Source organism: Crinia signifera, chromosome 1 (genome assembly GCF_055691185.1).
Source record: "Crinia signifera chromosome 1, ASM5569118v1, whole genome shotgun sequence".
In the NCBI taxonomy this organism is placed as follows: domain Eukaryota; kingdom Metazoa; phylum Chordata; class Amphibia; order Anura; family Myobatrachidae; genus Crinia; species Crinia signifera.
In genome coordinates, this window is record NC_139217.1 from 83,874,979 (window position 1) to 83,902,129 (window position 27,151).

Consider the following 27,151-nt stretch of genomic DNA (forward strand, 5'->3'; position numbering starts at 1 on the left):
TATACGTCTAAGTAAATAGATAGGTAGATAGGTAGTTTCTGGAATGTCAGAGGAACTAACGTGCTCCTTTATTTCTTTAGAAAGAGAGCTGGTGTTAGAAGTGGAGAGAATGAGGACACAATATGGCATTTTACGCACAGATCGCTCGCCTTCACGATTGGACTCTTTTGTAAAATCCCTGGAGGAGGAAAGGGACCATTACAGGTCCGAGATGGAGAAACTGGAGCGGACGGCTAATCTAAAATCCAGCTTTCAAAATCGTTCCAGACAGGACACCAGCAAAATGCACGGTTCCCCAGAAAAGGTATTGAGGCTTGTCTTGTATTAGTATTATTATTTCTCTAACGTCCATTATGGAATACTGGGGTTCAATACTATGGGGATAGAGATCCTCCGTAGGAGAGACAGGCACATAAGATCTTTTCAGTGTGGGTGTACTGGCTCCTCCCCTCTATCCTCCCTCCACTAGTCAGTTTAGAAAAATGTGCCTCAGGAGAGGCTGCACTTCTGGGAGCTCCAGAGAGATTTTTCAACATTTTGTTTTCGTTTGTTATTTTGGGGCGCTGCTTTTAGACCTAGGCAGCAGTCCTGCTTCGAGGGTGCCAGGGCAAGGGTCAGTCACCGGCCTCTTCAGGCGCAGAGCTGCCCTGCTGCAGGACTTTGTCCTGAGAGAGGTTTCTGTCACCGCACAGCATTGCGCTGGGGCGAGCAGACCTCCCAGCTGCCGCACACCCCTGGCAGGGTCTGAAGACTTCAAGTGGTGATTACTGGTCGGGGTCCCCCACAGGGGGTACCCCAAGTTTATGTGCGGCAAGATGGCGGTGGCAGTAGCGGCGGACCTCCCGCAGGTACCGCGCAAACCCCCCATCTTTTATATATTTGCTGGCAGGTACAGATAGCTACTGGTCCACCAGGTCTATGGCAATGTCTGGTTTTTGCATAAAACACAGATAAGCCTAAAAAACGCAAGCTTTTTAATGCTAACAGCACCAGCTCCGTTTTGGGGGCGGGGCTTAGCTCAGAGTGGGACCAAGCTCTGCTGGGCAAGATTTCCTGCTTCTTCCTGCATGCTGAGGTAGCCATTAACAGCTCCTCATCGGTGGGGTGGATCTGGGATCTTTCTGCCTGCAGAGACAGCAAGTTATAGCACTAATTAACACTTACATTGTGTTTGCCTAGCATAGGAATATTGCATAGCACTGTTTTTCTGAAAAATTACTGTGTGTTTTACTGTGAACCAGCTCTCTCCAATCTGTGAGCTCAGGTTACAGGGTGCCCTGGTTTCCAAAGTAGCTCTGTTTACCCCACACTGGCTAGTTAATACCCCTTTTACACCAAAAACCCTGGTCTTTGAATGCTGGAGTATCCAGGGTCTGACCCTGCTTTATACCCCATTTACACAGCACTTTGAACTGGGTTGGACCTGGGTCTGCCACCATTTACACTGAACCTGGGTCAGCCCAGCCTTAAATTATTTATATATAGCTGACCAGGACCATTATTTATGTTTAGCTGACCAGGAGGATCCTCTCGGACCACGGGTGGATTTTGAACCTGAAGAAATCATCCCTTGTCCCAAGTCAAAGGATGCTGTTCCAGGGCATGATCCTGGACACAGCAGAACAGAAGGTATTCCTTCCACCGGAGAAGGTGGCTGCAATTCAGCAACTGGTGGTAGAGGTGTTGGCGGGCCCACAGGTGTCGGTTCACCTCTGCTTGAGGCTGATGGGCAAGATGGTGGCCTCCTTCGAGGCCATACAGTATGCCAGATTTCACTCAAGGACATTCCAGCTGGATATCCTGACGAAGTGGTCGGGGTGCCCCAGCCAGATGCACAGGCTGATAACACTCTCTGCAACCACAAGGCTGTGGCTCCAATGGTGGTTGGAGTCGACAAATCTACTGGCCGGCCGTTCCTTTCAAATCCAGGATTGTCTTCTGTTGACCACGGATGCCAGCCTGAGAGGATGGGGTGCCGTGGTTCAGGGTGTCCATCTTCAGGGCAGATGGTCCCTGTTGGAAGCCAAGCTCCATATCAACAGGCTGGAATAGAAGGCGGTATACTACGCCCTGTTGAAGGCTGCTCCTCTGCTCCAGGGCAGGGCTGTGCAGGTGCAGTCCAACAATGCGACCACGGTTGCCTACATAAACAGGCAGGGTGGAACGAGGAGCATCTCTTGGGCAGAACAAAACGTTCTGGCATTGTCCGCCATATTCATACCGGGAGTGGACAACTGGGAGGCGGATTTTCTCAGCCGCCACGACCTCCATCCCGGGGAATGGGAATTACACCAGGAGGTGTTCACTGCCATTGCGGATCTGTGGGGGACTCCACAGATAGACCTCATGGCCTCTCGAAGAAACCACAAGGTAACCAGGTACTGCTCTTGGACAAGGGATCCTTGTGTGGAGGCAGTGGATGCACTAACTTGGCCTTGGGAATACCGGCTGGTATATCTCTTTCCCCCGTTACCACTACTGGCGAAAGTGTTAAAAAGAATAAGACACCAAGGAGCCGAGGCAATCCTGGTGGCACCAGATTGGCCTCGGCGAGCCTGGTTCGGGGATCTTCAGGCCATGCTGGTGGAAGACCCTTGGCGTCTGACCCTCAGAGAAGACCACCTTCTTCAAGGGCCGTTCGGTTACCAGGACTTACCTCGGCTTTGTTTAACGGCCTGGAGGTTGAGCGGCAGATCCTGAGGCGCAAGGGTTTGGATTCCTCGGTTATAACAACCTTGACCCAAGCCAGAAAACCGGTAACGGCCTCCCATTATCACCACATTTGGAGGAGATATGTGGCCTGGTGTGAGGGAAATGCCCAACCACCTGCGGATTTTAAACTGGGTAACTTCTTGCTGTTCCTGCAAGCAGGTTTGGACTTGGGGCTCCGGCTGGGGTCCTTAAAGGTCCAGGTATCGGCCCTGTCGGTGTTTTTTCAGAGAAAACTGGCATCCTTACCTGAGGTCCAGACTTTTCTTCAGGGGGTGTTAAGAATTCAACCCCCTTTTGTGCCGCCCTCTGTGCCATGGGACTTGGATGTAGTCTTATCTTTTTTGCAGTCATCCTAGTTCGATCCATTAGATTAGGCAGATTTGTCATGGAGGACTGTGGTCCTGCTGGCCTTGGCTTCGGCCAGGAGGGTGTCCGAACTTGGGGCCCTTTTTTGCAAGAGCCCTTACTTGATTTTTCACGGCGACAGGGCGGAACTGAGGACTAGGCCGCAATTCTTGCCTAAGGTTTTGTCGGCTTTCCATCTAAACCAACCGAATGTGGTCCCATCCAGTTTGGCTCATCCAGAGATTCCGGCATCCCTGGATGTTGTTCAGGCCCTGAGGGTCTATGTGAGGCGAACCTCCTAGGTTCAGGAAGACGGATGGTCTGTTTGTGCTTTACAATGCACAGAAGAAGGGTGCTCCTGCATCAAAGCAGACGATTGCCCGTTGGATACGTACCACGATCCAACAAGCCTATGGGATGGCTGGATTGACTATTCCATCCTCATTGAAGGCTCATTCGACAAGGTCTGTAGGGACTTCCTGGGCAGCTGCTCGAGGAGTCTCGGCCTTACAGATTTGCAGAGCTGCTACTTAGTCGGGGCAGCATACATTTGTAAAGTTCTACAAATTTGATGCCCTGGCCAGGGAGGATTCCCAGTTCGGGCAAGCAGTGTTACAGCAGTCTCCGCACGTTCCCGCCCGTTCTGATGGCTTTTGGGACCTCCCCATAGTATTAAACCCCAGTATTCCATAACGGACGTTAGAGAAAATAGGATTTTAATATACCTACCGGTAAATCCTTTTCTCGTAGTCCATATGGAATACTGGGCGCCCGACTCAGTGCGGAATTTTCTGCTGCAGGTAATACCTTGTTTTCTTGGGCTTGTTGCCTTGTTGAACGGTTAACGTTCTTGTATTGGCTGGTTGCCTTTTTGAATGAGTGACGTTCTAATATTGGCTTGTTGCCATATATGCATATATATATATATATATATATATATATACAGATATATATTTATTAAATATTTCAGTCATGGTCTTCACCATAGGTTATGATTGTAGGTTTCTTCACCTATTTTGTTATTTTTGTGACGGTGTGCTGGTATGAATCTCACCACATTTACTCGCTTCCTCCTCATATACTTTGCTCTCCTTCGGCACAGTGTTTCATTAACTGACTAGTGAAGGGAGGATAGAGGGGAGGAGCCAGTGCACCCACACTGAAAGATCTTATGTGCCTGTCTCTCCTGCGGAGGATCTCTATCCCCATAGTATTGAACCCCAGTATTCCATATGGACTACGAGAAAAGGATTTACCGGTAGGTATATTAAAATCCTATTTTTTATTATTTTCTTTATAAGGCGCCACAAGTGTTTCGCAGCTCCATACAAAGGAACAGTACAGGGAGACAAATGGAGCGAGGGAGTGCGTTCCACTGAAGGGGTACAGCATGTGCAAAGTCCTGTACTCTAGCATGGGATCAGGGTGGAGGAGAGAGGGCGGGAGGGTGTATGAATGGAGATGAGGTTAGAGATATATGGCGCAATGGAATTAGAGATGGCTCTGTATGTGAGTGTGAGGTGTTTGAAGAGGACTCTGTAGGGGAATGGGAGCCAGTGCAGATTTTGTTGAAGGGGTGTGGCAGAATTAGAGCGGTGGGAGAGGAAGATAAGCCTGGCTGCAGAGTTGAGGATAGATTGGAGAGGAGCCAGTTGGGATCGAGCGAGGCCGGTGAGGAGAGCATTTTAGTAGTCAAGCCATGAGATGACCAGTGAGTGGATGATAAGCTTAGTTGCACTCTGAGAGAAAGGGCCTGATGTGAGCAATGTTGCGTAACTGGAACCGGCAAGAATTGTACTTAGCTACACCCTACTCGAAGACAATTGTGGGGAACAGAGCATATTTAAAAAGCATTAAGGAGGATATCCTTATAGCAGCGGTACATTATTGGATAGCGGATAGTAGTATCGGGCGAAAAAGACAATTTTTACCATGCAGTAAATTACCACATGTAATGTGGATTTCTCCTTAACTATTATTCCTAAGCAAAATTATGTGCATAATACCATGGTGTTTTACAGCATTGGTTTACCATTTGTGGTTATGGAATTATATACTGGTAACAAAGTCTTTTTTTTTTTTACTGCCAATGCAATAAATACTGCTCCGTGACTGCAGCATGTAGCAATATGGTATCATTACATTCCCATATTTTGCAGGTGAGGAAGAAATAATAAACTAAAGACCTTTTCCCATGCTATAGTGTGAGATTGTTTATTATATGGGGCAATTAACTAAGATCTATTGGAATTTTTACGAGAATATGTTTTGTAAAGAGATACCACTTGTTAAGACTTCTGACATGATTTAATTGATCTTGACCTTTCGTTACAAGAAAAATTAACTGCATAAATCATTTGTCTTGTGCTATCAATAGGCCTTCCCTCATTAAATACAACAATACCATTACAGTAGAATGGTTGCATAGGAATAAATGTTAACACACAATATAGACTAAATACAATTTTATTCCATTAATCACGTTTTTAATTATTTTATTTTATCACGTATCAATTTGTATTCATCATAATGATCTGTAATGTTTATCTTATAAAGGAAATGTAATCTGTTTTTACCCAACATTTTTTATTTGAATTTATATAACTAATGTGAGTGACACTACAAAGGGTTAAGTAAGATTTTATTAGGAATTCAAAGTAAGTATTAATATAAAAAAATGAGATCTTGAGAATATTTTACACATCACTAATACTAATATATATTGTATACATGCATGCATACATACAAAAATACATTTTGGATATGATTTTTTTCCCCCATTTTGATTGCTTTATCTAATCTATTCTAGTATGTGATTGTGTTCTCCTTTTTAGAGTGTGGAATACAATTCAGATATTCGGCGTATTACCAGGGAAAGGGATGATCTCCAGAATATGTTGGATAGATTTGAAAAACACATGGTGGAGATACAGTCCAATGTTAAAGTTCTAACAAAGGAGCGGGACAAGTATCGTGTTCTGTTGGAGCAGGTACAGTAAGATGCATCTCACATTATGTTACTTACTATAAGCCATTTCCAGGCTGGTAACATACTTGTATGTGTATCCACATCAACAGAAGTCACCAGTACCCCATATTATTTTTCTTTTAAAGCTTTTCCTGGTGCCATCTTTTGCATACCTTGCTTTCAAGCATTTTAATTATTATACTTAAGTTAAATAATTGTACGGGACACATACTAAGCATTCTAAGAGGGAGCAGCACAAACACATTACATTTGTTGTAGTCCTGAATGGGACTCAATCAGGACCGGCCCAAGCTTAATTTTTTTCGGTACACAAACACAGATTTTTAGCTCCCCTCATTGAGGATATTAGGGTTGAAGCTACAATGTGGGCGGAGCAAAAATAGGGACAGTGCGCACCAGAAGCACGCAGAAAAATGTAGGGCATGGCCACATAATAGTACCAATTCACATTACACCACACAGTAATGCCCCTTAGACACACTGTGCCAGCTAGAGACACATTACACCATTACACATTGTGCCGCACACTGTATTGCCCATTACACATTGTGTCACACGCCGTGATGCCCATTTCACATTGTACCACACGCCGTGATGCCCATTTCACATTGTACCACACGCCGTGATGCCCATTTCACATTGTACCAGGCGAGCTCAGGGAGGACAGAAACCTCCCGTGGAGCAGAAGGGAGCGTGATGCCAATTACACATTGTACCACACGCCGTGATGCCCATTACACATTGTACCACACGCCGTGATGCCCATTACACATTGTACCACACGCCGTGATGCCCATTACACATTGTACCACACGCCGTGATGCCCATTACACATTGTACCACACGCCGTGATGCCCATTACACATTGTACCACACGCCGTGATGCCCATTACACATTGTACCACACGCCGTGATGCCCATTACACATTGTGCCACACGCCGTGATGCCCATTACACATTGTACCACACGCCGTGATGCCCATTACACATTGTACCACACGCCGTGATGCCCATTACACATTGTACCACACGCCGTGATGCCCATTACATATAATGACCCATAAGTGCTGCTTACCAACATGCTCATTTCTAGGGGTTTCTTACTCAATGCCAGGGCTTATATGCTCAATTCTATTTTTATTTCACTTTTTTATTTATTTTATATATTTATTTGAAGGATGTTGCTGGCTTCTCTAATATTTTTTTTTTTTTTTTTGCAAAACAATTTTTATTATATTTATCATAGTTAGAACAAAATTTTAACATACTTGGTTATACATGTATCTGTAATATACAAACAATAAACATTGATTTCTCTGTATCAAATAAATAGGAATGTGAGATCTTATTAATTTGTTATGGTAATTAAGATATATGAAAAGAGATAACCTCTCCTATCATATTAATGAACGGTCTAAATCTTAGCTATCGTTCTATTGAATTATATACTTGTACATATGCACATTCTTACATTTGGTAAATAAATCTGCTGTGTCAATTTGGTAAATTAAGTTGGCCAATCCTAGAAGTACAGCAGATCTCGACTCCAAAGAATATCAGTCCAACTTAAACTTAAACTATATGATGAAAAGAGCGGGATGGTTCAACGTACATTAATACCATCTTACTACCATGAGCAATACAAGAGGTTCTCTAATACTTTATTGTATTTTACCATTTTATAAGCCATAGCAATTTGAATGTTTTGCGTTATATACTTATTACTGCTACTCCTGCTTTCCCTGGCTGCAGCAGCTACAGGGTATGGCACTAGGATCCAACGGCTTTGAAGTTGCACTGGACGAGTCCCACGTGCTGAGAGTAATGGGCCCTACACACATAGCGATGTGTGTACGGCGACCTAGCTATGCTAGGTCGGGCTGTGCTGCGCCGCTATCGCATAGCACACAGAGCGAGCTGTCAGCTCTGTGTGCTAAGCGAGCCGACAGCGCCAGTGTTCTCCGGTGGGAGAACCCTGCCGATGCCAAGATTGATGGACACTGTCCATCATTCTCGGCCAGCGATAGACGTGCGGGGACGCGCACTGCTGCCGAAATAGCCCCCACACATACACCGACATTTGCTAAGCGACTTTGCCAAACTAAGCAAAATCGCTTAGAAAATGCCTTAATATCGGCATGTGTGTAGGCCGTATATGACAGATCCAGGAGTAGGGACCCCTGAGAGAAACTTTAAAAGGGGGACCCCTGCGAACCGTTGGGAGTTTCCCTGAGGAGACTGTGGACAGGGACAGAACTGTGCTGCAGGCTCCTTGAGCTAACAGGAGAAGTGCTGACCGGAACAGTGTAGATAGAGGGCACTGGCGGCTGAGTAGAGGAGCCGCGCTGACAGGCTCTGTGGTATTTAGTGAGGACTGAGCAGCGGGCGGGGAGCGCAGACAAACCTACCTTCCCTGTTGTGCCAACCATCTAGTGTTGAAGCGCAACATTGACAGGGACCCGCTGAATTAATCTGGAGGTGCCGAACCATAGGAGCGGCCCTGCTGTGAGGAGGCGGGCAGTGGCTAAGGACTCTCACAGCTACAAGAGACAGATCGGGACGAGTGAGGGGCCATCCCGGAGGAGTGACCTGTGTGTATGGCAGTGGCCAGGACTCCTTACCGCGAGTGACAGCTGAGTTAGGCACCATAGTAATCAAGGAGTTGTCAGCACCCTGATTACTCTGGCGCCTTACTCCACTGCGTACTCTGCATAACGGTAGGGCCAACCCTGGACTTACTCTGAATGTACAGTTTCTTTGAGTGAACTGAGAAAAGTATTTAACTAAGGTATAATTTTTTTTTTTGCTTTGGTTTACAATTAATTGGAAATTGGGTGTTTTTACCTTTTTGTCCTCCTAGCTCTTTGGCCTGGTCTTGTCTCTTAAATATTTAAGAAAACCTTAATTGGCAACTTGAGACTCAAAACAGAGGCGGTTTTCTCTTTTCTTATTACTTTAAATAATAAATGCCAACAAATAAAGTATGCAAGTCTGTATAAATGGTTTATCTCCTTATTTTCAGGCACAGAATGAGCTGATCATGGCAAAGCGAGACTTGTCTCCTCTACGTAAGAATGTCTCTTCAGTCAGCGAGTTCCGCCATGTAGAGGAGGAAAGAGATCTTGTGAAGTCGGATTTGCAAAGAGCATATGATGAAAATGAAGGGCTGAGAGACCAAATAAAGGTTTACAAAACTTTTGACTTATTACAAGTATATTAAAGATTTTTTCCTAATGTCCAAAATGTAGGCAGAGCATAATTCTAGATCATGTGGTGTGTTTTCAAAGCGCTATGTTAACCAGGGAACACTGTAAAGCTGGATAGCGTTAATGATTTTAAGCACATTACGCAATATACCTGATTTCATTAACGACCAAACAATGCACAAAATATTTTGTCATTTGTGATTTCACATTGTGTGCGCATTATATGGTTTGTCTAATAGTTCAAGGGAAATGGTGATGGCCATCAGATTTTTATTTTTTTCCCCGTGTCATTTTCCGACAGATTGTAACCACAAATCGTTCACATTCATCCAGTGTGTATGAAGTATCGCGTGCTTCCATGCGTTATACATTGTGTCTTCATGTTGGCCGTGCATACATCAGAGGGGATTGTATGGTTCCATACCAGCCCCATTTTAGCAAAAACGTCCATAACTGTCATAGAAATGTGTTAGTATGGTCATTTAAGCCAGATCCTATTTAGATGTTATTAAAATAAAAATTATGTACAGATTTGTCCATGTACAGCTAGCCGCATATCCTTTCAATCAGCAGAAGCTGCTTGTCCATGTAAGATGCTATTAAACAGAACAGATTGTAAAAAAAAAGACACCTGGCGCTGCAGAGCTCACTGTCTTCAGCGGGTCCGGGCCCACCCCCTTTCATGATGGTGGCGGCCGGGCCCGCCCCTTTTCATGATGTTGCGGCCCGGGCAAGCCCCTTTTGTGATGTCGGCAGCCCGGGACCGCCCACAACAGTGACGTGGGCAGACCCGGTCTGCCCCCCTTATGCTACCCCAGTGCAGCAGCTCCCTGCCTGCTACAGTTCCTAGAAAGAACACTAGAATTAAGGAGAATGTAGCCAGTAGGAAAAAAGCAGGGAAAAGTAACCTGGACATGATCCAGGTTACACAGGAAAAAGGTATCTCCATCGTAGTGACTCTCACCATTCATCATTACAACAGTGATTGTGACAAATGGGGTAATTTGCTAAAGTGCAAAGCAGAGATGTTGCCCATAGCAACCAATTCGATTCTACGTATCCTTTATCTAGCACCTTTCATACCCACCGTGAGATTTGGCTTATGTATGGTTCTGGGCTCTGAGGAGTTCAAGGGAAACGCAAACTTATCTTTATTTAACTTGATTTTGACTATGGACAATCTTAACTATACTAGAACACTGCACTTTATACAATATAGCAAAATTGGCTTGTCTGCACAGTCTACTTCCTCCTTGCGATGCCGATCCCACAGGGGCACGCGTTAGCATCACAAGCTGTATACACTCTGTGCAATTTGTGCTTTTCTTCCGATGTTGACTATATAGTCAAAATTGTAGGCTGAAATCACACTGTGTATTCACCTTGAGAAAGATATTGTCTATCTCCTTGGGGTTGCATAAAGATACATTTTGTGACTGAAAAGCTTCACTTTCTTTTGATCTTATTTACAGGTCCAGCAGGAAGAATCAACCTCTGAAAAGATACATCTTTCCCAGAAAATGACCGAGCTGGAAAGCTTGAACCACATGGCAAGTAATCCTTAACATATAGGCAGGGCATACAAATATATTGTGGTAGCAAGGGCTCTCTTCACTCGCACCCCATGACTCTGCATAGTCACACTGTTATTTCAGAGGGGGGAATGTATGGTTCCAACCCTATCTAATAAGCAATATAGAATGTGTATGGTATTGTATGATGCTTAGACCATAACTAGTTCATGTGATTACCAGCAGCATAAAGTAAGCTTTAAATAGGTAACCAATAGCACTCTTCTGTAAGTGGCTACTTGGGCAGCACGAACGGTGTAATGGTTAGCATTACTGTCTCACAGCGCTGAGGTCATGGGTTCGATCCCCACCATGGCCCTAATTGTGCGGAGTTTGTATATTCTCCCCATGCTTGCGTGGGTTTCCTCCCACAATCCGTAAAATTTATAGGTAGGTTAATTCGCTTCCAACAAAATTAACCCTATAATGTCTCTGTGTGTGTGTGTGTGTGTGTACATGTGGTAGGGAATATAGATTGTAAGCTCCACTGGGGCCGGGACTGATGTGACTGTTCAACTATTCTCATTAAAGTGCTGCGGAATATGTGTGCGCTATATAAGAAACTGTTAATAAATAAACATATAAATAATAAGGTAAAAGCATGACTATGGAGGAATGTCTGTATCGCCTGTAACAGTCACACATTGCCTGCTACTGACCAAGCTTCTATGTTGTGCTTTGATATTTAGCTTGAAAGAGAACGCAGTGAATTAAGACTGACTATTTCTGAGCTCAAGGAAAAAATATCGTCTCTAGAGAAATTAAATCATTCACAGTCTGTTACTTTGGCCCAGACTCTGGACGACTCCTCACAGTATAAAGCCGATTTCAGTTCTTTAAGGTTAGTTTGCTCCAGCAATATATTTTCATTGCCGAACTTGTTGATTATTCTTCTATACGTTAGTTAATGTGTGAATTTTTTTTTTTTATGGAATATTCAGCAAGTTGCTCTTATTTGATTACTAGATTTTGGGGTACAAGCATTATAATACAGGTTGAGTATCCCTTATCCAAATAATTCCGAAAACCATAGTTTTCAAAATGTGCTTTTATTTTTTATTTTTCTCAAAACCTACTGGGGACATCTGTAGCTGGCACTATTGTGGTAATAACGTGTGACTGGCACTAAATATGTGCAAGGTAATGATTGCTTGCCATTCAAATTCAGTGCTTGAGATTGTACACAAACTTTGTTTCATGTTTTAAAACCTTGTTTCATGCACAAATAAAATATATTTGTGTGTATTTCATGTGTTTGATGTGTTTGTGCAACATAAATGCAAGATACCACATTCAAATATAAAAATATTCCAAAATACGGAATAAGTCGTTATCCAAAATTCTTCTGCTCCCGAGCATTTTGTATAAGGGATAAGTAGGGCTAAGCAGTGATGCTGCTTGGATAGAATAGAAGTGTGTAGTTTTTAGTTAATCCTAATGTCGCGGTGTGTAAGAAACGTAAATACAGTAATTCAGTTAGACGAGGGAACTACTGCAGTGGCAGATTGCCGTCCTGTTATTTTAAGCCATCATCTTAAAAGCCTGTTGTGTGCTCTGTGATATAGGTTACTGAATGAGCAGCTTCAGAAGTCTATGGAAGATCTCCAGCATCGACTCGCTGTCAAATCAAATGAGTTGCAGTTATCACAAGAAGAGATTGCGACACTGGAAGAAAGAATAGGTAAATTGCTCACATAAAACCTACATTCAATTTATTGTATTGCTTTTAACTGTATTACATTAGAGGTTTTTTTTTAAATGAAACAGTTTTCTTAATCCAGTGGTCCTCAAACTATTTTGCTCTGGGACCCAATCAGACAATAAAAATAATTACAGGACCCCAGCAAGTTACTGCAGAAGTTCATCACATCACATGTGTAGTCAGCAGACAGCACATGTATGGCAACATTGTGGAGGCACAAAATGATGGGAGGAATGTAAAATTACAGACAATACAACAGATTTTTCAGACTCCTTGATTCACTGACTGAGATTAGAGAAGTCATTAGCCTGATGGTCAGCAACATGGAGTCACGACCCCATGCTGAGAACGTCAGGACCCATAGTTTGAGAACCGCTGAATTAATGGGTCCTCTTCCACCTTAGATAAAAGTGAAATTTAGTAGGATTCTAAATAAGGTTTATTTCCAAATTAAAGTTGCACCATTACCTAGGAAGGTATTTTCCTAGTGTTTCTCAACCCTCAACACACGGGGCACTACCTCAAGACCTCAGAGGCAGGGAAATGTGGGGTTAATTTAAATATTGTGTACTCTGATTCCCAAAGATGGGCGCTATATGTATTATTTTGGTGATGACCAGCTCAAATTGGTTAAGTTGCTTGTGGAACAATCATATGTTTCTATGCCATAACTTTCATTGTTTGGCATTCACAGAGTGGCTGTTGAAGCCACAGTCTTGAGCCTACAGTTATCAAGGTTTTGTGGAGTGTTCGAGTGCCAATTTCTGCATTATACATGGAAGAATTAAGTGGTTGGTGTGCATACAGGGGTTTTCCACCTCCTTTGCCTTTACATTTTAGTCCCATTTAGGCTCCAGTCCCAGTGTGTTCCAAAGAGGGTGGGCTTTTGCCTACGGTTGAATTTTTTTAGAGAATACTGTACAGTATGTTCCAGAACCAGTCCACATTTGTCACAACCTGAGACTTTTGGCTCTTCCGCCTACTTACAATTTTTAGACTGGGGAGTTCCCTAATTGACATGGACAATGTCCATCCTAATAGCCATTTCTTCAGCTCTTAAGTTATCTAGGTTTTCCTTTAAAAAAAAAATATATATATTTATTGTGGTCTTTGGTTTTCCATATTGCATATAGTTCAGGTGTTCTCAAACTATTTGCTCTGGAACCCCATCAGGCAATAACCATTATTACAGGACCCCAGGAAGTTACTGCAGAATGTCCTTCACATGTGTGGTCAGCAGACCACACACGCACAGTAGCATGGTCTGTCCTACAGCTCGGAAAACCTAGGATCCCGGCGTGTGCCCACGGTGCCCCCTGTGAGTGGGGGCAGCCCTGCCTTATAACGCCTCATATCTCTAAGCCACTGATCCAAGGAGTCTGAAGTAACAGACAACTCATCTGATGTTTCAAACTCCTTGGATCACTGGCTGAGAGACCAGGAGTCAATAACCTGCCAGCAACATGGAGTCGCGACCCCAATGCGGAGATGATCGCAACACACAGGAGCTGCTGCTCTAGTTAGTGCCAGATTTCATGATTTTTTATTCCCTCTTAGCAAGGTTAGAATAAGCTAGTACAGGTACTTATATGTTAGTTGGGCGCCCACTATAGTTAGTACACTCATACCCCCACTATCCATATCGGCATGGAGTCGATTTTATATAGTGTGGCAAGCACAGCGAGCTACTGAGCCCGAAGCGTGGCGAGCGGACGCATAAAACTAAGCAAATAGCTTAGTGGGTGCCCAACTAACATATAAGTACCCTAGTATATAATAAAGCTTACATTGCTTATGTAGTTAGAGCACTCTAACATTTTCCCAGAGAAGAGTTTCAGTAACATGAGATACACCCTTTATGCTGTGCATCCTAAAGAACCAGCAGGTGGTTGCCTAGCCGCAAAGTTGAATATTGTCACATGGCTTGCAGGCTTCTTTCTGTTTTCAGACTGCCGGTTCTGTTGTATCTGTTTACCAGATTCTTGAATGCTTTCTGGCTGCCTAGCATTTATGTCAAGTAGACATTTGGTCCTCTGTTCACAGGTTTGCCAAAATGAACTTTTTTTTATGCCCAAGACTGCTAGCTTTTAAGGCAGTGTTTTGTTTTGAGCTGTGTCTGAGCGTACCTTTGCACTAAGGGTACTACTTGGAATGTCCCCATGATTGTAGTGTCCTCTAGATTTAATGATGAAGAAAATAGGATTTTTGGTACTCACAGTTCGATCCATTTCTCTATATGCAAAGTACTGTGCTCCCACCTTTTTTAAGCTCATTAAATCTGTTGCCTTTTATTTGCCCCATCATTGAGGCGTTGCAAGGTATGAACTGGAGAGATGGGAGGAGCTGCAGGCTTCTATGTTTCTTGTTCTTGGTTCCTTGGTAGCCGTGTCCCCTGATGAACGTTGAGATATAGTTTTTATTTTTGTGTACCAAAAGTGCTCTCATAAAAAAATCCACAGCATAGCTCAATTAAACAGCTGAAGGAGTATTCTCTGTTCCAAGTGCTGAGATAAAGACTCAACATTCTTGGACTATAGACCTTTCTGAAGGGTAACGCCACAAATGTATCAGCAAATGAGACTCTTTTGGAAGTTTGTGTGCTCAATGGGCATGTCCTATCATATGCGCATGAATGCAGCAGAATTTGTATTTTATACTATTGCTTTTGTTTTTATTGTGAGCACTTGATCTGGGGTGGATTGTAGAGTTTAATATTATTTTATCTTTTTCTTTTCTCAAGGTGAATTAAATCACAAGGTGTCTACGCAGGCAACTGAAATGACCATGCTCAGAAACACCGTTTCTGTCTTGGACAAAGAAAAAGACAATCTTCAGGAAACGGTGGACGAGAAGACAGAGCGTGTTGCTAGTTTAGATGATAACCTGGAAAACAAAGTATGTCGTGTCTCCTGCAGGTCGCAATGCTGTTAAAGAACTGCTGCCATGGTTTATCTAGGAACCTTTATTTTTCTCCATTAAACACAAACTGCTGAATGTTTCATTTAATGTATGCCGCTGTGGAAGTTGCATCTCCAAACTCATTTGGTTTGCTGCATTATTGCTTATCCCTATAAATGTTTCATGTGTGCGATGCATATTTCATTTTATTTTTTTTTTGTTTTTTTTTCCTTTCTAGGAGAAGACGATTATAAATTTAAGGCTCACTCTTTCCGAACTTGACGCCACTGTTGAGTAAGTGGTTTCACTGTTTATGAAATATATAGCACAAAGTGTTTTTTGGAATTCAAAGATAGTTCAGCAAAGTTTACAAAAGTGTTCCACTGATTGTTCACCTCATTCTGCACTTTATTTGGGGAGCTTTATTTCTTTGATAGACTAAAACTTAAAGGTTCTGAGCAGTCTTTCGTTCTGTGTTTTTGTCTTAAAGGTAAACTTTAGCCCAGGCCAACACTAGCCGCCATTTCTATTTCTAGATAAAACATTATGCTGCATTTAATTGAACAAAACCCATGTGTAATGTCTGTTCAGTGGAACGGCAGTGCAGAAGGAGAACTGGACTATTGTGGCACTGGAAATTCCGCTGTGAAAATCAGTTTGTGTCGAGTTGCTCGCCTCTTTTTTCCCCTCTTATGATGTTATACGGAGGAATTTGGACATCCACCCTTTATCCTCTTGTTTTCTCCCTTTATTTCAAGTGGAATATTATTGATGCACATGGTCTACTGTACCTTTCTTTTTGTTTTTCACTCTTCTTTTTTGTAGGACTGTATTAGTAAAATATTTCTACTGCAGTGTAGGGCATATAAAGGTGTAGGAAAGTTTCTACTGCAGTGTAGGGCATATAAAGGTGTAGGAAAGTTAAGACTTGATTCAAATTAGTCTACATAAGCCTCTTTAGCCTTAAGGTTCCAGTGCCCCTCCAATGATTTAATGAAGTGTGACTATTCTGTTTTTTTTAAGTTTATGGATGAAACATTTAGGTTGAAAGCTCTACTGTAAGTAGGACTCTTGTACAGTTTGAATCCACATAAAGATTATATAAAAAAAATTATGGGGCAGTATTCAATGCTCTGGATTCACCGCTTTTTACGGCGAATCGGGCTGTTTTCACACTCTGCAGTGAATCTTTTCACTAAAAAAACGGATTTCACCGTATTCAACGATCACTGTTCGCCGAAAGCAAATAGTGAATGCCGGACAGTTCTCCTTTTCATGCTTGCTGCAATTCGCTGGTGTATTTCAATGGGGTTTTCACTGTGATTCGCTGAGAGTTTATTCAATGCTAGGATGGAGAACTGCTTTTACCATGATTTTCGCAGTGTTTCACCTTTTTGCATTTGCCATCTTTTTAAGGTGAACTAGAATGTGTTCTTTTAATATAAAGGTTTTCTCTTCTATCTTTTTTTGGTGTCAAAATCATTAATTTTATCATGTGAACAAGCGGATTGCATTCAAGCATCGCATGTGGTTAAAAACCACATGCGATTGCTCCTGCAATTTGATAAATATTATGTGCAGCACATAAGACTGTGAAACCCAGCGCGCCCGCGCACTGCGTCAAATGGTACACATTTTGTGCATAAAATCATTCGGTTTATCGGCCAGATGTGGTCGACATCGAATGATTCCATGCAATATCTCACAAGTGTATGGCAGCATTAGGCTTATGAGTTAGCTCAGCCATTCAGAGGGCGGGCAAGTGTTTTAAACACTTCTGGCGCCACCGCTGACCCCCGCCGCCTGCTACCAATACTTCTTGCGCTACCTTACAACGCTGCCCTATTCCAGCACCTGATGTGCCATCTTATGGCATGCGACATCGGGTGCTGTAAAGGGGGGCACTTTTAGTACCACAAGATGCGATCGGGTTCGATGGACATCGCACTTCGAAGTCGCATCGAAACTGATCGCACAAGTGTATGGGCAGCATAACTTATACCTGAAATTTAGTAATAGCTATAAGTTCTATGTTCTGCTGAAATAAAGCCTCAAATATTTTGAATTTGGCAGAATGATTGAATACAATTCTAATCCCACTGAAATTACAATTTTTAAAAACCTGTGATAGGAAACGGCAGGAAAAACGACCTTATTGTGTATATTACTTGTCTTTATTTGCAGCCAACTGAAAGATACCATGAGTAATAAAGACCGGGAGTTATCCAGTCTTCGCCGCCAGCTCAATTCCGCCCATACTGATCTTGCCGAAAATGTGAGATTGAGAGAAATTTCTCTGAAGGAGAATAGAAGACTGCAGGATGATTTGACCACCATGACTAGAGAGAACCAGGCAAGTTATTTGGTTGTATATTTAAGGTCATCAATTTATTTACTTTCAAATGTATGCATGGAAGGTTGTTCTTGCCTTCCTCAATGTTCCTCTGCAGTAGCTTTATTTCCTTCATGCCATTGGTGGCCACTGGGACAGTGGGAAGGGGGCGGAGCCATGGCGACAGGCACCAAGTAGCTAACACTTTAGTGGTGCAGCCCAGGCCCCTCCTTCCCCACACTCCATCCTAGGTCAGTTTTTTCTTGGTGCCTAGGAGCACAGGCACGTTTTTTGGTAGCTGCTGCAGTTTTCTGCAGCGTTTTTTTTTAAAAAAAGTTTTTTTTTTACACTGGCGGCGAGCAAGCCGGGTGGACCACCCAGGCTGCTCACCTGCTCCGGAGCCAGCTCGTCGTGAACTGCCACGGACCTGCAGGCTGGGTCCCAGCACAGAGGGACCGTGCGCCACGGAGCAGGTAAGCCGCACTTCCCCCCTCCCTCCCCACAGCACGCAGCGGTATCGCGGCTGGGGGAGACGCGAGACAGAGACGCTTCCCGATGGAAGCTTGACTCTGTCCCGCAACGGTGACCGCGAGACGCTCTGTCTCGCAGCGGCGTCTGGATAGTAGACGCCGGAGGGAGGGAACCCAGCGCACGTAGCCGCCGGGGGTGGGTGCGCTCCCGGCGGTTTCCTGGCGGTGACACTCTGTCCTCACAGGGGAAACCGAGGCCACTAGACCACCAGGGCTATTATTGTAGCGGTGGGGGCCGCCATATTTTTCTCAGCCCTGGCAAGGTTCCAGGAGGGGGGGGAGGTCCCTCACCTCCTCCCCGCCCAATCCCCGGCAGGGAGCCTCTATATGAGTTCCCGCCGGGGACTGCCAGCGTCCTGTCCTAATGGAGGCTTGACTCTGTCACACATCGGTGCAGAGGAGCAGCAGCAAAAGCAGCTTTTGTGTGGACACTGTGGCACCCTTCCTTCCCCGGTCTCCAGACGGGTCAGGTTGTATTACATTGACACTGCACCCTTGAGGTGTTCAGTGCTGTGTTTTCACACCCCTCTCTATATAGGGGTTTTTTCTGTGCAAATCTCTCTATTCACTCTGTCTCTTGTATTGAAGTGCAATAGAGCATAGCCATGACTTCTAAGTCAGGCTCAAAGTCCACAGGACCCTCGCGGTCAGGGGACGCTCCTGCCCTGAGGGCCTTTAAGTGTGTTAGGTGCAAGGAGAATTTTTCTTCCACCTCGACAGACCATGGGGGTGTGTGTACACGCTGTAATGGTGGGGACTCTGTGGATTCGGCCCCGTCACAGGCATCCCATTCCGGGGAACCGGGTTGGGCGCAGGCCCTGACGTCAGCCATGAGGGACCTTGCTGAACAGCTAGCCGCTTCCCGTTCACACCCTCAGCCCCCACCAGTGCTGAGTCAGCCTTCACAGGCGACTCTTCCACCAGCTCAACCGGCTCCGCTTACGCAGTCCCAGCCTCAGTTGCTGACGCTGGCGCCTGAGCCTGTTTGGGTACAGGGCCTTTCTTCCTCAGTGCAGGGACTGGTTCAGGTTTCCTCCTCTCTACAGAACCTGCTGGGTGCCGCTAGCAAGCGCAAGAACCCCAGAGCCCGCACCCAGAGAGCTGACTCTACGGGGACGGATACTTCAGAGGACGACCAGGCGGACACAGATGACCCTGTTGACCTGGATGACCCGGAAGACCCTGACGAGGAGGCTACATCCCAGGACGAGGTTATGACCCAGTCCAGGGTAGATGCGCTGGTGTAAGCGGTCCGCTCTTGCTTAAACATACAGGAGCCAGACCAACCCCCTGCGGAGGAGGCACCCTCGTTTTAGCGCAAGAAGAAGGATCCGGCTGTGTTCCCATCTTCAACGCAGCTGGAGGGAGACCTGGCAAAGGCCTGGTCTGCTCCTAATAAGAAATTTACAATTTCTAAAAGGATGGTTTCTTCTTATCCCTTTCCGGCAGACGGGCGCACGAAATGGGAACGCCCGCCTCAGGTGGATTCCCACATAGCCCGGCTGGTAAAGGCTACTACCTTGCCTATTCCCACTGTGGCGGCTCTAAAGGACCCCACAGATAGAAAGATGGAACATGTCTTTAAATCTATCTTTACTCATGCGGGTACGCTTAATAGGCCAGCTTTGGCTTCGGCCTGGGTGGCTAGGGCGGTAGGCAAATGGGCAGATATGTTGACGGAGAACATTTCGTCAGGCATACGCAGGTCGGAGCTGCTTTCTCTGGTGGACCATATCAGAGAAGCATCCACGTATTTGGGCGAGGCGGCCCTGGACACGGCTACGTTAGCCTCTAGGATCTCGGCGTCTTCGGTTGCAGCCAGAAGAGCCTTGTGGCTCCGCACTTGGAATGCGGATGCAGAATCCAAAAAGGCCCTGGAGGCCCTTCCTTTTGTGGGCGATATGCTTTTCGGTCCGGAGCTGGACAAAATTGTGACTACGGTAGCCACTTCCAAGACAGCCTTCCTCCCGTCGGCACCCTCTAAGCCGAAGCAGTCCTTTCGTTCCTTTCGGCCGCAGGGAAAGCCGAGGGGACAATCTTCAACAAGAAGCCGTCCTCCCAGGAGGGAGTCGTTTGGTAAGAGCAGACAGTCCCAGTCTGGCAAACGTCAGCCTCCTAAGGCCCCGGAGAAGGCCTCCCAATGACTCGGGGACCCCTCAGGTCGACTCCCTGCCGGTGGGGGCTCGCCTCCTCCATTTTGCCAACAGATGGAGGGAGACGACATCGGACAATTGGATTTTGAGTATCGTGTCGGAAGGATACTATCTCTCCTTCAACAGGCGTCCGCCGACCCGATTCTTTATCACGGGGCGCCCGGCCTGTCCTCTGAAGGCGGAGGCTCTCAACGCCTCCGATCAGACTCTTCTCCAGTCTCGGGTGATAGAAGTGGTTCCTCCTCAGCAGAGGGGCCACGGCTATTACTCCAATTTATTCCTGATCGGGAAGCCGGATGGTTCATTCCGACCAATCCTGAATCTCAAGGATCTCAATTGCTACTTGAACATTCCGCGGTTTCGCATGGAGTCCCTCCGGTCCATTATACAGGCAATGGAGCCGGGGGATTTCATGGTATCTCTGGACATCAGAGATGCATACCTGCATGTTCCGATACATCCGGATCACCGCAAGTACCTCCGGTTTGCAACCAAGGATCTTCATGTCCAATTTCGGGCTCTACCCTTCGGAATCTCTACAGCACCAAGAGTCTTTACGAAGGTGATGGGAGTTATGGCAGCCTTCCTTCACCTCCAGGGAGTGCGGATTCTGCCTTATCTGGACGACCTTCTGATTCTGGGACAGTCCAGAGAACTACTCCTGCAACATCTAGGCATTACGCTGGACCTGCTCCAGGCTCACGGTTGGCTAGTGAACTGGCGCAAGTCCAGCCTGGAACCCTCCCAGGAGATGATACATCTGGGAGCGCGTCTGGATTCCCAGGCCCAGAGGGTCTATCTTCCAGACAAGAAGCGGCTGGCTTTGCAGGCCCTCTTACGAGGGTTTCTCAAGCACAGGAGAGTCTCTCTTCATCTATGTATGAAGATTTTGGGCAAGATGGTCTCGTGCTTCGAGATGGTGGAATTTGCCCAATTTCACTCTCGTCCGTTGCAACACCAGATCCTCAAGTATTGGAACCGTTCACCACAGGCTCTGAAGAGGCAGGAGATAGTACTCTCTCAGGAGGTTCGACTATCGCTGCTCTGGTGGCTCAAGCCACGTCACCTGTCCATGGGACGGCCCTTCCTAGTCTCCGACTGGGTACTCTTGACGACAGATGCCAGCCTCAGGGGCTGGGGAGCGGTGGTGGAGGACCGATCCTACCAGGGAGTTTGGTCCCACCAGGAGTCGGGGTTGCCGATCAATATTCTAGAGCTCAGGGCGATCTACTTAGCCCTTCTCCAGGCGGCCCCCCTGATTTGCTCTCGTGCAGTCAAGGTACAGACAGACAACGCCACGGCGGTGGCATACATCAATCACCAGGGGGGAACTCGGAGCAGAGCAGCTTTTCTGGAGGTACAGCCAATTCTTCGTTGGGCAGAACGTCACCTCTTGGCATTGTCGGCAGTGTACATTCCCGGCGTCAAACTGGGAAGCAGACTTTCTGAGCCGCCAAGAGATCCACTCCGGAGAATGGTCTCTTCATCCAGAGGTGTTTCACTCTCTAACCCTCCGTTGGGGGAGGCCTCAGATAGATCTCCTGGCATCCCGGTGGAATCACAAGTTGCCTTGCTACGGGTCCAGGACTCGGGATCCAGGCGCATTTCTGGTCGACGCTCTGTCGGCACCTTGGCCGTTCGATCTGGTGTACGCCTTCCCGCCAGTGGCTCTTCTTCCTCGGTTCCTAAGAAGACTCAAGCGGGAACGGGTAAGGGTAATCCTGGTGGCCCCAAACTGGCCACGCAGGGCCTGGTATGCCGATCTCCGGCTCATGGTGGAGGAACCTCAGTGGCGGTTACCTCTCCGGCCAGACCTTCTGTCTCAGGGACCCTGTCAACATCCCAACCTAGCTCGTCTCGATTTGACGGCCTGGCTCTTGAGAGGGAGATCTTAAGAGACAGGGGGTTCTCCGATTCGGTGATAAGAACCATGATAGCGGCCAGGAAGCCGTCCTCAGCGAGAGTCTACTACAGAATCTGGAGTTCTTTCTTTCGCTGGTGTGAAGAGCACGAGAAGAATCCAAGGAGGTTCTCGTTGCCCAAGGTTTTGGCCTTCTTGCAGTCGGGAGTGGATTTGGGCCTTCAACATTCCACTTTGAAGGTTCAGGTCTCGGCGCTCTCGGTTCTGTTTAAGAGGCGCATTGCGACAAGACCGGAGGTTCGCACTTTCCTCCAAGGGGTCATGCACGTGACTCCTCCCTTTCGGAGTCCCGTAGTCCCGTGGGATCTGCCTTTGGTTCTGAGAGCTCTTCAGGTGGCTCCGTTTGAGCCTCTGGAGTCAGTGGAGTTGCGTTGGCTTTCATGGAAGGTGTGTTTCCTTCTGGCAATTGCGTCAGCTAGGCGGGTCTCGGATTTGACCGCTCTATCTTGCAAGCCGCCGTTTTTGGTTTTCCACCAAGATCGGGCAGTCCTCCGTACCAGGTTGGGTTACCTGCCAAAAGTGGTATCCAGGTTTCACGTAAACCAAGAAATCGTGGTTCCTGCTTTCCAGGATTCAAGAAGTGGAGGGGCTCTCGATGTGGTTCGGGCCCTTCGCATTTATGTGGATAGGACCAGGGAGATTAGAAGAACAGAAGTTTTGTTTGTTCTTTATGATCATCAGAAGCGGGGTTGGCCCGCATCTAAACAGTCCATTGCCAGGTGGTTGCGGCTTACGGTTCAGCAGGCATACCTCCTGGCGAATAGGCCGGCGCCAGCAGGGCTCACGGCCCATTCCACTCGCTCGGTAGGATCATCGTGGGCTGCGGCTTCAGGAGTCTCCGCAGAGCAGCTGTGCCGTGCAGCCACATGGTCTTCCATGCACACTTTTATACGCCACTACAGGTTTGATACTTTCACCGAGGTCGACTCTGCGTTCGGCCGTGGCGTTCTTTCTGCAGCTCAGGAGCGTTCCCTCCCGTGAGGGGACAGCGGTGGGACGTCCCAGTGGCCACCAATGGCATGAAGGAAATAAGGGGATTTTTGTCCTTACCTGGAAAATCCTTATTTCTGAATCCTTTGGTGGACACTGGGCGCCCGCCCAGACGCCCCTGATCGGCTGATGGGTTGGTTTTAGGGAATGCTCTTGTTCATGGTAATACAAGATCTCTCGTTTTCTTTCTTTCATTCTCTCCTTTCCTGTGCTCCTAAGTCCGGTGGTAGTCTAAACTGACCTAGGATGGAGTGTGGGGAAGGAGGGGCCTGGGCTGCACCACTAAAGTGTTAGCTACTTGGTGCCTGTCGCCATGGCTCCGCCCCCTTCCCACTGTCCCAGTGTCCACCAAAGGATTCAGAAATAAGGATTTTCCAGGTAAGGACAAAAATCCCCTTTTATCCTTTCAGGCGATGCCTCCTCCCATGAATTGAAGTTAGTACATTATGACTGTGGAACTTTATTTATGCATAAGGAAAATATCATTAGTGCTTAGCATGCCACCAGTAAGGGAGTATGCAGCTCTGATAGATTGCCATAAAATGTGCCTAACAATGGGGAGCATTCATTTGTACGTGATGTGTTGCAGCTGCGCACATATCTGACAGTTATGGTAGTGCTGACTTCAGGTTTCACTGCGATGCCGGCAGGTGCAATGTTCCGTTCCAGAACGGCACATCATGTATAAATTAATGTAGTATTAGGGGGTATTCAGTTAGTCCTGTGTTTTCCACCTAGGTGAAAAACTGGACTATTTTGACCCTAATGTATTCAATTGCGGGTGTTTTTGCCTGTTTTTAGTAATTTTTCGCCCATGTCTATTCACTATTTTAAGAGGGTGAAAAAGAATGGGCACCAGCAAGACAAATTAAAGTGCGTGCCTTCCTGCTTTATCTACTTTAATTGAGTAGGGCGAATCAAAATTGGCCATAAAAAACTTTAAACCAATGGAATAACCTTCCTCTTAGTGCTGAAGTATATCGGACAAAAAATGTTTACTCCTTGAATTAAGTAACAGAAATAATAGATTTCTGTGGTTGCTGAGTTAGTTACATAAGGGCAGTTTTGGATGGCATTTATATGCGTGTTTAATATTGACTAAAAACAAATCTCAATCAATTTACAATCAATGTTTTGCAGTTTCTCTTAACTTTTCAAACAATTTTGCAAACCATGATATACTACATTACACATGACACTGGGGTTATACCTCACAATTAGGGATGCCAATCCCGGGGCATTTTTTCAATCCTAGGATTAAAAAATGCTCAATCCCGGGATTGGCATCCCTAGTTGTGTCATGTGTGTCTCATACCCACCCCCACACCGGCCGACCCGCACATTTAATTTAGCGGGCTGGCGGTAGTGGAGTGTGTTCGGTGCCTCCAGGCTCATGCACCTCCTTGTAAGCAGACAGCGCAGCAGCTGGAAAGGAGGCAGGCGGGTGGGCAGAGGAGCCGAGGCAGGCGTGCGGAGGAGAGTGGAAGGGGGCGGGCACAGGAGAAGGCTGCATCAGAGTGGGTGGTGTGGCCTGCGCAGCTTGACCTCTACTGTCACGCTACGCAGGCCGCACGCAGGGGTCAGGATTCGGAAACAGCCGGGCAGCATCTGAGTGAGTGCTCAGACGCTGCCCGGCATTACTCTAATCCCAAAATCCTGGGATTGAAATCCCGGACTTTTTTAGACCAAATCCCGGGATCCCGCCGATGCAGATCCCGGGATTGGCCACCCTACTCACAATGACTTATACAAAGTGGTATCTTTCTTTTCAGACTGTTACCCTGGAATTAGAAACTGCAATGCATGAAAAAGAAGAATTAAAACAAAGAGTCCATAGTTACATATCAGAAGTTGCTAGAATTGAAAAGTTAATGGCTGCCAAGGTGAGGTGTTTTTTTTTTATATGTATTTGTTTATTTATTGCCCTGCTTGAGAATTGTTACTTTTTTATTTTTTTATTACGGTCTCCTTTATTTTTACTCTGCAATATAGATTTCTGTTTGAACAACCCCCACCCAAATCTAAATCTCTCTGCACATGGTACATCTGCCCCACTTGCAGTGCACATGGATTTGTCTATTTGAGGGAAAAAAAGGTGATTTGCGATCAGTTCTGAATTAGGCCCGTTTTCTACTTTAAAAGAGCACATCTCATGTTGAGGACCAAACTTCTGGTATAGAGTATCTTGTCATTTGTAAGTTTCCAAGTGTTAGTGGTCATTGACCATGGAGGTATCTCAATCTTCTACAGAGGACTTCTTTAAGTAAAAGAAATTGAGGAAGAATATATTTCCCTTTTTCATCTCAATTTTCTTCAAGATCAGTTGAGTACAATATATTCTACAACATCTTTTTTTCATCTGCTTTACCAACAAAAATGGTCAATTGTGAACCACAGTTTCGAGTTGGTCTCATTAACAACAGTGTCAAAGGCTACAGCACTTCAATACCAGATGCACGATAATCATTAATTATATTTTAATGCATATCATATAGTGTCAACACACTATTGTTAATGCGGGTCTTTAGCAATGTCCTCGGTTGTCTATACATACAGAGTGACAGGAAATTGGAGATCGCTAACGAGAGTGAGGCTGCAGAATGCAACATTGCACCGAATCCCAAACCCCCCCCTCCCCACCGTCGCACATCAGGACCAGCAATTAGCCAGTGTGTATGCACTTGTTGATGCCACCATCCTGCCATTATCCTTTTTTTTGTCATGGAGCCTCATTTTTACACACAATTGTATTTTCTAAGTGTATTTATTAATATTTTTAAGGAACAAGAGAATCGGGATCTTTTGGATCAGTTCCGGATGGTTCATAGCCAAGCTGAGGAATGGGAAGTTAAGGCACAAAATGCTGCGGGTGAGAGCAGTTCTATAAAAATGGAGCTACTCTCTGTGGATACTGACAGAAGACATCTCCGAGAGCGATTAGAAGATCTGGAAAGTGAAGTTCAAGAGGTGAGCCATGTAATGAACGCCAGTCTTCATACTTTAACCTAATACATTTATTTGGATAATGAAAATTACATTTTTTTTTGGTACTTGTGAGTTATCCGGGCGTCCGATTTTGAAATCGGGTCGGATCGGGACATCGCATCGCATCGCATGCGACCATCGGATGCGATGCGATGCGATGCGATGACCCGATTTTTCCATAGGAATCAATGTTAAAATGGACTGAGTCCATTTTAACATGGAATTCAATGGGAAAAAGGGTCCTTTTCATACCCCTACTATCCAAGTGGGCATGGAGTTGGATATAAACCTGTGGCGAGCGTAGCGAGCCACCGAGCCCGAAGCGTGGCGAGCGTAGCGAGCCCCGCGAGGGGACACGGAATACCGTCCCCTCGCGGGGCTCGCTTCGCTCGCCACGCTTCGGGCTCGGTGGCTCGCTACGCTCGCCACAGGTTTATATCCAACTCCATGCCCACTTGGATAGTAGGGGTATGAAAAGGACCCCTTTTTCCATAGGAATCATTTTAACATTGATTCCTATGGAAAAATCGGGTCATCGCATCCGATGGTCGCATGCGATGCGATGCGATGCGATATCGCATCGCATCGCATCTGATTGTATGCCTTAACTTAAGGCATACAATCAAAAAATCGGACGCCCGGATAACTCACAAGTACCTTTTTTTTTTTTTGGAAGGGTCAGTAGTCAAGTTCATAGAAGTCCGGCTTGCTGACATTTGGACCGTTGTGCCTTGTGCTCACTAACATTGTTCTAAAGTTTGTTATAAAACATTCAGTCATATCCGATTGGTGGGACTGAAGTCATGGGGATACAGAG

At 45.8% G+C, this 27,151-nt stretch overlaps 1 protein-coding gene across 1 annotated transcript in view; it reads left to right on the plus strand.

Moving 5' to 3' along the window:
• CEP135 (centrosomal protein 135) overlaps window positions 1-27,151 on the plus strand; it is a 71,906-nt gene that overhangs the window by 32,149 nt on the left and 12,606 nt on the right. Inside the window, exons 11-21 of the mRNA XM_083168651.1 lie at window positions 81-304; window positions 5,892-6,047; window positions 9,069-9,230; window positions 10,725-10,802; window positions 11,513-11,664; window positions 12,389-12,504; window positions 15,266-15,420; window positions 15,662-15,717; window positions 17,608-17,776; window positions 25,122-25,232; window positions 26,131-26,316. Coding sequence (XP_083024777.1) covers window positions 81-304; window positions 5,892-6,047; window positions 9,069-9,230; window positions 10,725-10,802; window positions 11,513-11,664; window positions 12,389-12,504; window positions 15,266-15,420; window positions 15,662-15,717; window positions 17,608-17,776; window positions 25,122-25,232; window positions 26,131-26,316 — 1,565 coding nt within the window. The remainder of the gene's footprint in view (window positions 1-80; window positions 305-5,891; window positions 6,048-9,068; window positions 9,231-10,724; window positions 10,803-11,512; window positions 11,665-12,388; window positions 12,505-15,265; window positions 15,421-15,661; window positions 15,718-17,607; window positions 17,777-25,121; window positions 25,233-26,130; window positions 26,317-27,151) is intronic.